Source organism: Catharus ustulatus, chromosome 3, assembly GCF_009819885.2.
Source record: "Catharus ustulatus isolate bCatUst1 chromosome 3, bCatUst1.pri.v2, whole genome shotgun sequence".
NCBI classification, from domain to species: Eukaryota; Metazoa; Chordata; class Aves; order Passeriformes; family Turdidae; genus Catharus; species Catharus ustulatus.
In genome coordinates, this window is record NC_046223.1 from 68,232,340 (window position 1) to 68,243,254 (window position 10,915).

At 36.8% G+C, this 10,915-nt stretch overlaps 1 protein-coding gene across 1 annotated transcript; it reads right to left on the bottom strand.

The window, feature by feature from the left end:
• Nucleotides 1–348: 348 nt before the first annotated feature.
• On the bottom strand, nt 349–9,761 carry LOC116994663 (nephrocan-like). The gene is made up of 3 exons (XM_033056549.1): nt 9,576–9,761; nt 3,846–4,747; nt 349–796 (listed from the first exon to the last, which is right to left on the bottom strand). The coding sequence occupies exons 1-3, from the start codon at nt 9,759–9,761 to the stop codon at nt 349–351; spliced, it is 1,536 nt and encodes a 511-aa protein (XP_032912440.1).
• Nucleotides 9,762–10,915: the final 1,154 nt, after the last annotated feature.

Genomic DNA, 10,915 nt, shown 5'->3' on the forward strand with positions numbered 1-10,915 from the left:
GGTATTGCAAAATTTTATTTGTGGGGGTTTTATGCAACTATAATAAATGTTCTACTATAAAAAGGTCCATACAGAGTTACAGACTGCTTTTCTAAGAGATAGTAATTGTATTCTTGCTTCCCTCAAACTACATAGTATTAATGGTATAGGAAAATATATTTTTTTTGCAACATTCAGTTCACAGTGGCACCCTTAATGTAGTCCTTCTGTCACTGACTATTACTTCTTGTAACACAAGTAGGACAGGAAAAGCTAATGACAGATGAGAAGACTGCTTGTCAGTAGAGACACTGGTGGCAGTGGGCAGCTCTAGACAACTTTAAGGTTCACTACAGGTAAACTGTGACATTAATCTAATTCATAATCATAGTAATCATCATCTGTGTTCATTCCAACACTGGAGGCCTCATTGGGTTTCATTTTCTTTCTGTCCTCTTTGCCTCTTTCTGTGGAAGACAGATTATCTTCACACTGCTGTAGAATCTTTTTGGAAGACATCCAACTTTCTCCTCGGCTTTGCGCTGGTGCTGCACACTGCCCTCCGCGGACATCTGTCCCTTTGGCCACCAGTGCTCTTCTGGTTCTGAAAAGGTCACAGGTGCAGTTCCAAGGGTTTCCATCTAAATACAGATGACGAAGACGAGGTAAATACTCCAAGACTTTGCGATCCAAGAGAGATATCTTGTTATTCCGTAAATTTAAAACCTGAAGCTGTTTCAAGTCCTTGAGCTCTTGTTCTCCAACATCCTCTATGTCGTTTCCTTTTAGATCCAATCTGGCAAGGGTGTCTGGAAGTCTGAACAAAAATAAAACAATACAAACCTGTTATGTTCATCATACTGTTTGGTGGTGAGTATTGTCAAGGGACATCTGATATACTAAAATTAAACTGTCACTAAAAAATGCAATCTTCTGCAAAAACAGATGTTCATGTTGGGTTTGGGTTGGGTTGGTTTGTTTGTTTGCTTGTTTTTTCTTTGTTTTTGCATTGTAGCTATACTGTCTGTGGACCCTTGAACTGTTTTCCCAAATTACTGCAGTTCTGACCTGTACTGACTGTTCATGCAGCTGAACTGTGCTCTACTATGAAGAAAATTAGCTGTTTAATTGACTGTCAAGTTTAAAAATGCTTTTTGTACTCTTTAATGCCAATGTCCAAACTATAGCACCATGAAAGATCAAAAGTTTAGACAATTGTGGCAATGCTACTTCATCAACTACTTCTATATATGATTTTTAGTTCATGAAGAATTAGAATTTTTCCATTTTGTTCTCCTGCTCCCATCAGACTCAAACATGAATCATCACAGCAGTAATCCTTCTGATGATAAGCTGTTGAGAAATCAGCAACAGGGAAAATACAAATGTTTTTAAAATAGTACTTTTGAGACTTGGAACTGGTTGCATTTAGAAGAGAAAAACCTGATAATCTCTGGATATGATACTAGACAGGTCAGTATAATTCTTACTTTCAAAAGTCTTGCTCGTTTATGATCTTTTAATTTCCTTCTGATATAGTTAGTGATAAGTACTTAACAAAAAAGCATAGGTGTGGAATATCTTTATTAAAATTAATTTGAAAGTATCTTAAAAATCACCTTACTATGGGAGTATGCAAGGTGATGAAATTAAGAGTCAAGGTTACAGATTTTAGGGAAAATTGACTGAAACTCTCAGGGAAATGATAATCATATTACCAAGATCTATTTAGAACAGAACAGCAGTATACTACAACTGATACAGTTATGGGACAGTCAGTGACCCTCACTCACTGTTTTTTGTGAAGCAAAGTCTGAACCTCTTAAGATGAAAGATGGTTTCCAGATTTGTGAAAACCTGACAAGTTCAACGTTACTATTTCAAGAGTAGGGCAGTTCTGCATTGTGTTGTTTTTCCTGGGAAGATGGCAATTTCACGTATTGATATGGTGATTCATTTCACAAAATCTGGCCTTACCAAATGCTTGTGACTGCAATAAATCAGTTTTGAAACCTAACCCCAGACAACTATAGTTGTGCAATATGAACTGTAATGTCAGAAAGGTACTCTGGGCTAAAATCCTAGTGCCACTGATGTCAGAGGCAGAGGGAAATCATCCAGGAGGCTTATGCAGACTGATTACAGTCCAAAGCCTGACCAGCAAATCCTTAAACCTGAGAAGAATCTTGTTGTACTAATGTTAGACTTAAACTTTATGGCTATATTGTTTGACTTCAGGCTGTGTTGATCTAGAGAAAATAAATGCTACCGAGTACATGACTGAGTGCCCTGCAGCTTGAAGAGGAGCCATGCTCACTTGGGAGCTGACCATGGCAGCCACACTGTGCTACTGCCACTGTAAGGAATATAATCAGATTCTTCCCTGCATTTTCATCACACCCTGTAGGATTTTATGAACTATAGGCCTTCTCTAGAAGTCCTGAAAATACTTGGACTTGTGGATTATTGTCTTTTAAAAAAAGAAGAGCCTTTTTTCTCCTCATTTCTGCCAAAAACCTAAGACCCATTCACTTTAGCATATCAGTCATATCTTTTAACCTTTTACACCTGACAGAGTTCTCAGATAAAAGTCAAAGTAATAATTTTTTTCTGTATATACATGTGTACCTGGTTATGATCAGACAATTAAATTAAGTACATAAATTTTATTTCTTGTCATTTTTTTCACCTCTTTTATGTCTACAGCTCTCCCTGGAAATCTGTAGTTACTGTTGGAATGAAAGATCCCAAATATCTCCTTAAAAGTCATACTGCTTTTAAAGGCTAGTAGAGAACTCCTTCCTGTTAATCCTCTTGACTATGAAGGTTGTAAAATGAGATGGATTAGACAATACCAAAGTAACTACAAAGCATTAAACATTCCTGTCAAGCTAGACTGAAATCAAATATTTATGCACCACTAAATCACTTTCTGCTTTTAAAAGTGTTGCCAAATAGATTCAATTACTAAAGGACATGATGCTAAATGAATTGAAATTTTACTGTGTTATTTATTTAGGCTAGTTAAACCTGTCTACAAGCCATAAAAATAAAGTTTAACAGTCCAGTTCTGTTAAGAACTTGATGTTAATGGAATTACTTTACTATTTTTATGCCATCTTATTGTACAGCCTTTTGTAATAATAAAATTGTCACTTTATATCAGAACAGCCTCCATTTGGCTTAATATGCCATCTCTGATAATGGCCAGTTCCAACACTCAGATGAATGTGAGAGATCCTCTAAGCAGAGCATTAATGAACACAGTGGGCCCAAGGGATGTTTCTTCTGTGCTCTGTTGACTGGAATTTTTCTTATAGCCTGAAGCCGGAGACTTTATACGCATTCCAAATACCTTTTAATGTGTGAGTTTAATGAAGTTGGGAATGCCAATATCACTGAAAAAGAGCATTCTTTTTCGTCAGATTCAGCTCCCAAAATCTTAATATTTTAACAATAATAAACGTGGTGTGGCTTGGTGAAAAACTGCCCTTTTTATCAAATGCACTATTATTTTTCTTTTGTGGGGGAAGGTAAGTCTAAGTAGCAGTATAACCTTGACAGTAAGTCTATTGCATTCTCCTAGCAGGTCCTTCTTATTGGTGAGCTAATTAAATAAAGTGGTCTCACTGGCAGAGAGAGATGCAAAATGAGCAGATTCATTGGGGGCCTCAGATGTAATGAAAGCAGCTCTACTCTGATACTGCTAACGGGAGTGCTAATTAGTGCTAGTTACGGCAATGGGTTTATGGTATGGACAGACTTCTACCATGACTGGGTCTGAATATCAATTTTTGGCTCTCATTCTCATAGTGCAAGGAAGGGGAGATGACACCTTGGAACCAGCTGTCCTGAGATTCACTTGCCTCAGCGGAATAGAACTGAGGAGATTCTGTTCCAGTGCCAGATTGGAAAGCTGCGCACACTGCTGGAGAGCTCCCGCCTCAAACGTGCTGACAGCATTGTTGTCGAGAAACAAGTGCCTCAGGTCTTGGAGTCCTTGAAAGTCCTGTGCTGTCACCCTTTGGATCAGGTTATTGCTGCAGTCAAGTTTCTGCAGCCTGCTGGGCAGCCTGAGGGGCACAGTGTGGAGCTGGTTCTTCGAGAGTTCCAGTGTTGTTAAGTTAGAAAGAAGCTGGGCACCGTCTATTGATGTCAGCTCATTTTCTGACAGAAGGAACTCAGACAGATTTTCTAGGTGCTTCACATCTTGCAGTCTCACAATTTTAAGTTGGTTTTTCTCTAATTTTAGAGACAGCAGCGATTTAGGTAGGTCAAGAGGGACTTTTGTCAGAAAGTTACCACTTAGGCTGAGAAAATGTAGACTTTGGAAAGATGCAAAGAAGTTGGTTGGGAATGAAGTCAGTTTATTATCAGCCATGCTCAGATACATCAGCCTAGGAAGCCTAAGTGGTGCAGACACAGATTTCATGTTGTTGCCATCCAGGATCAGACTTTGTAAACTATAAAGGGAAGAAAATGCACTTGGAGGCAGAGTTGCAATCAAGTTGTTCCGAAGATCAAGCACCCTTAGTTTCATCAAACCTGCAAAATCAGATGCATGCAGAGCATTGATGGAGTTATCAGCAAGTTTTAAAATTTCAAGTCCAGATGGGAGAAAAGTGGGTATTTGCTTTAGCTGATTTTTACAGAGTTCCAGGGACTTCAAGGTGCTCAGAGCTTTGAAAGTGTTGTTTTCTATTGATTCTGTGCCACTGCATGACAGGACCAGCTCTTCAAGGACTGACATTCTCCTGAAGTCAGTAAACTTAAAGAGAAAAAAAAAAATTAATGTGGTAGTACATTTATAGGCATCCTGACTGGTTACTCTTTCTGGATGCTTGGACAATTGCTAATATATGCTGAAAAACAATATATTTAGAATGAGAAACTAAAATAAGTGGTAATGGTAGAGGTATTACTACAGGTACCTGTGGTTTGCCAGCATTTACTTACATTTCTAGAATTTTGTGGTTTAAGTTTATGCTGTGTCAGGTTTTGAGCAAACATCTACATTTGAAGAAGTAATATTCCTTTTATTTCCTCCTAGTGGATAGCCTATATCATATGGAAAGCTAACATCACCAGTGGCAGAAATCTTTGCAGAGAATGGATGGTTGTTAATGTTCATTGTGCTCAATGGTGCTTGCTAGAGCAGTTTTGAGTTGATGATACAGCCATTTCCATATATCAACAGTAGTGTCACTGCAGTATGCATTCCCCAGAGGGAGTACACATGGTTAACTTTACCTCTTGCCACTGTTTTGGCAGAAAACTAAAATTCAACACTTTCCTCTCCCCCACTACCTTATTCTTTTTTAATAAAAACCTCATATATTAATATGATCAAACCAAAAGTGTCCGATCAGCCTGGCCTGAAAAATCACCTCTGTGGAACAGAGTGCTTTCACAGAAACTTAGTTTTTATTAGTTGGTAATAAAAAGATGCTTTGCAGTGGTAAATGGTACTTAGATGTTAACTATAATATCAAGAGGCACACAATTGTTTCATTATTTTTCTGCTCTGTTGGAATGTGCTTGTTTACAAAGCTTGCCGTCTTGTGTCTCAAGTTAAGGAGCAAACCTAAGTGAGTCTGGCAGCTTTCTCTAAACTGAGATGGGAGGAAGCATGCAGTGGGAGGGTGAGATATGCTTCCCATTGACCTTGGTGACTGAGTCTTAAAAGACTATTTATATGGGAATGCCCCCAGAAAAGCAACATGACCAGGTGTTCTGCAGAGGAGTGGTGGGAAGGAGTGTCCTCATCTGTTTTCCCTTCCTGTGTCTAAAAATATCTCGCTACAGGTCTAAGGGGTACCACTCCAGTTAAAGACCCTAAAGTAACAGTAGATACTTCATGCTATTTCCCCCAGGGCTTGGTAGCTCCCAGCACATTTTACTCTCAGTGGGGTGAGCTACACAGCCTGTTGTACAGCATAAGCCCTCCTCCCAGTCAGAATCTGCATGGAGGGCTGTACAAGTCCTTTTACAGTACAGGTGCTGCATAGTAATTTTGTTCCGTGATCCTGGTTGGATACATTTGACTATCATACTTGTAAGTGAAATGAGTTCATAAAGGTGACTGTTAAAAGATGTCTTACAGCTTCATTTGTCCAACTCTTGCATATTTTTGGGCGGTATCTCTTTATCTTAGCTACAAACTCTGCATTTTAAATTCTGTTATAATTAAAGCCTGCACAGTTGTGAAAGACAAGTCAGATTTCATTTTGCTGTGGTATCCTTAGTTTATCTTTCTGATTAATTTTATTCTATCTTGCAAAGAAGTTTCTGAATTGCAAAATTTGATGCAATTACTGAGAAAGTATAGATATGGAACCTCTATTGAAGCAGATTTCTCCATCAATTATATTTAAATTCAATGAGGGAACGTACCTCCATTAAAAAACTTACAGTCTCTACAGTAAACAACAAAGGTGTCTAAATGTTATATATATATAAAAATATATATATTCATTTTTTTTAATAATGCAGTGTTTTGTGTGTATAGAGCTATATAACTATATCAGAACTGCTGATGTCCAGTTTTGGTCATGATTAGGAAGGTGATCTTGTACATACGAATGAGCTGCATTGGTCAAAAGTACAAAAACATAATCACATGTAATTATAAAACCATCTTATAGAAATTGAAACAATTATGAACCTTCACAATTCAACGCATTTTATCCTATAAATTCAAAAGCAATGTTTTCTGCTTTTCCTCCATTGATTTCTCTAAGAGGCTTAATTTTCATCTTATTAAGTGACTGAGAGCTACGTGAAGGTCAATGTACAGACATTTGCTCTGTAATGATGTTAGGCTTCTTAATGTGGATTATTATAATTTTTATTTTCCACCTATTTGGTATGCCTTGCTAAGCTTTGTGACCATGCTGTTTTGAGACTTAAACATTTATCCATGTTTTTATAAACCACCCAGTCTTTCTAATACAAATCAAAACATATTTGAAAGCCAACCAGCTCTTTTTTTGCTAGGAAGCAGTGTTTTATTCTCTAACTGGATTGCCTGTAAAATGATACCATTATAGCTTTATATTTTAAAACATTGATCTCCTGAAAGTGAATCTAATATGCTGTTATTTAATACAAATGTTTTAAGGAATTTGTCATTTTAATTTTTTTTTATTTGGCTTTTGGAGTTGCTGTGATCTGGGATGTTATAAGCAGTTTCTTTAAAACAGTCCCCTATCCTAGGGGCAAGGCAGATGATTTTCTTTTAGTGTATAAAGCCCCACTTATTAATATATTTAGAAGTAAACTAAATCTTAAATTGAGAGTAAACAGGTTGTAGTTGATCTTCAAATCAAGGAGAAAACAGAAAATATAAAAAAAAAGCTAAAATTAATCTAGTTTTGTTATTATGAAGTATTTTTACAACAAAAAATGTTGTAGAATTACCAAAAAGAAAAATACCAGCCACTGTTTTGAATGCTGATTAACTCTGTCAGAAGAAATACAAAAATTACCTAGGTAAAACAAAAAAAAAATCTACTATTTTTCTTGGTTTTCTTTTTTTTAACATACTGGATTTAGAATACAAACATATATTCTTTTTTAAATGAATACTTCTTCACAATTTTAATAATAATCAATGCAAATTAAGGTGCAGAAGTAACTGAAACTTTTTTTTATTCTTCTGAAGCAGCTAATTGTCAAACCATAGTATTTGTGAATGCTTACATATAAAAGTCTCTTTGAGGTCAGTTGTGGGAACTTTAGGCTTCCATTCAACTTCTTTAGGAAAGTATATTATTTTCTCTATGAGTAGGTAAATAAAGGAATTTTAAAAACAAGGAAGTAAAAATCAAACCATCTGAATGAACAAAAATCCCACACCATAACCCTAAAATCCTATAGAGTTATTTCAGTGCTTGCAGACATGTACTTTACAAACAGGAATGTTTCCCTAAGCACTGTATGTGCCAGTGGAATTGCTCAGCTGTGTAAAATTAAGCTAAAATGATGTCAAGACCTCAGAAGTATAATTTGTTGCATGGGAAAAAAAAAGTTAAAAATATACCCAAAGATCCAGTATAATCTCAAGGAAACAGCCTACATAACTACAAGGAGATAGTGTGAAAGGACTTCTTTCCTTTCAGTGAGAGTCAGTAGTAGCAGTAAGGCAGACTCATAGCCAGTGGAGTTAATGTATAAAGTGAAAAACCTTCTCCTTAGATGGTTTCACACACTGTTTTGATCGGTCATAAAACATTTATCCCACCACTCCATTCACTTATATCCAACATATAAATGCTTTATGACACACTCTTTTGCTCTAGTCAGAACCTAAGGTCCCTTTACTTGTAACTGAGGAGTTGCTGATAGGTACGGACAGCTAACCTAAGGAATGGAAAATGGCTCATCTTACTTATCTTGGAAATAAAATAATGGGGAGGAGGAGGGAAGAGTTTGCAGAGAAAATGTATTTCCTAATACAGAATTCATTTGACAAATCTTTTGTTTACCCTGAGTATAGCTAAATCACACCAATGTTTGACTCTTGTGGGTGTGTGAGATAAAACAAGAAAACCAAAGATATTAGTAGCAGCTAAAAGAGTAAACTTTCTCAGAGGAAAACTGTACAATCACTGACTGTTTCTCAGAGGGCAACAGGTATTCTAGATGCTGCTCTAAGCTGCCTTCCAGCCTATTTAATTTAGGCCTGAGAGCGAAATCAAAGATGCATTTCAGAGCAGTTAAATTCTTTGTGAGAGAAAATGTATCTCATTTGAATTGCACACTTCTTATTATTTGTAGTAAATTGATGCACAGCAAGCATGTGTTATACAGGTGGTTATATTTCCCTTGTGTCTATCTATACAAGGTGAATTTATTAAATAAAGATATTTCGGGGTAGGAAACAAAGAAGCACCATTCCAGAGTGCAGTGCAAGATGAGCATAAGCTAATGCCTTTAATAATGCAAACCAGTGGTACCTCAAGAAACCCGGAATAAACTTTTTCAATAGCACAAATAGCTGGCAGCTTTGGTTAGAAACTGCTCTCATTTATGTGGGTTATTAGATAGGCCTGGTCTTGCTTTTAGAAACATCTCACGCTGTGCCTAAGACTCAAACTTTCTTCCTCTGCCATTTCTTATAGCAGTTGTACCTGACACTTGCAGCTGCAGAGTTTCAATTTCATTCATTAGGGAAATGATTCTAATGGCATAAACCCTTTCATTTTACTGTGAAAAAGTATTATATTGCATTAAAAATAGAAAAAGCTTAAAACAGGTTAAAAAATTACTCTGAAAGTCAATGGTTATTTGACCATATATAAAATAAGTCAACCTTTAGCTGCTAGTTGTAAAATACTAGTTTTTTGAGTTTCATACAAAATGTAATTGTGACAGTGTTAGCTAGTGCTTGGAGACTGCAGGAACATGAAAACACTACAGGAATATATTTACATATCCTTAAAGAGAAAGTAAAAATAAAACCAGATCTGGCAGCACTTTGTCAGTTTTTAGAACATGGAATAAGATTCTCTCCTCACTTGATGCCACCACCATCTGGGAAGTCCAACTTTCAGTTAGGGTGCACTACAAAAAGTACTTTTTCTGGGTTTTCTTACCTGAAGTTGTTTAATTTTGCTGTGGCTAATGTAGAGTCTCCTGGTGGTAAAAGGAATCTCTCTGGGGATCTCTGTAGCCCTGTAGCATTGCACTGACTGAGCAGGGTCACAGCTGCATCTTCTTGGGCAAGTGCTAGTTACAGCACTGTAAAAAGACAAGGCAACTAAAAGGTAAGACAAATACATCTTCCAGAATAGGAACTCTGGAATTCCCTCAGCAATATACAGCTTGAATTAAGCACCAAAGCCCTTTTATACCATGAAATCTGATAAAAGGATATTATGACTGTGTATTTTATCCCAGTGAAAAAACAGCAAAAACAATACTGTAATTTGCCTGGGTTAAAATGTTGGCAGGCATACAAAGAGTGAGAAACTTAAACAGTGATAAGGTGCCTTTACATTTGTCGGTATGTGAAATTAGCGTTATTTATTACCTGACAGCTGATCTGCAAACATCCATATTATCTTCAGTTTCCTAGTTTTGTTAAATGTGACACCATGGAATTAGGGAGAAAAGATAAAGAACTGTTTTATAGCGGGGCTGTAAAACCTTTGTATCTTCTGTGACCCAGTATTAGAAACGGTAAAAACACAACTACAGCCAACACTGAAGTCTTTTTGCTCTTCCTTTTGCATTATTCAGACCACCACCCAAAACCTCAAAACTCAGGCTGCTACTATTTTAAAGCTAAAACATTCTATTAGTTTTCTGAATATCTGTGGTACAGCTGAGTGCTGGTGATTGGACAGAAAATCACCTTCTTGTGTAATTCCCATAAATCAAAATTTAATTATTCTTGTATTTGAAAATTATAAATGGGAAATGCTTGAAAGCATTTAGTATAAATCAAGTGGTAGATAATCAATAAGACCTATTTACTTCATGACAGATGGAGAACAGAAAGAGTTTTCTCTCTGCTTATTAGTGCTTCTCTGACAAATCTGCTAGCTGTGCCAGCTGGAGATGTAAAGTTTTGAAAGGCATACGGTTTTGGTTGTGATCATTTTCCTTTGCACTCAATCAGTTTACAACATACAAACCGGTGCACTTTTGAAATCTTTGTGTCTTATCACACTGATCGGCTTTGCACTGTTACCTGCACACCTCCATCCTCTCCATCGTATCTTCAGAAGCAGGTAATACTATTCCTTAAATGCAGAGTAGTTATTTTTCCAAGTAGAAGATAATGTCAAGTTGATTTGACAAATGGATAACAGAACTGGGGGCAGTCCTTGATGGGAATGCCTATTGGATGCAGCTGGGCTTACATTGGACAATTGCCATATTCCCTCCTGAAGATCCTTCTGTCTCCTTAATCCTCTGTACTGTGAGTGCA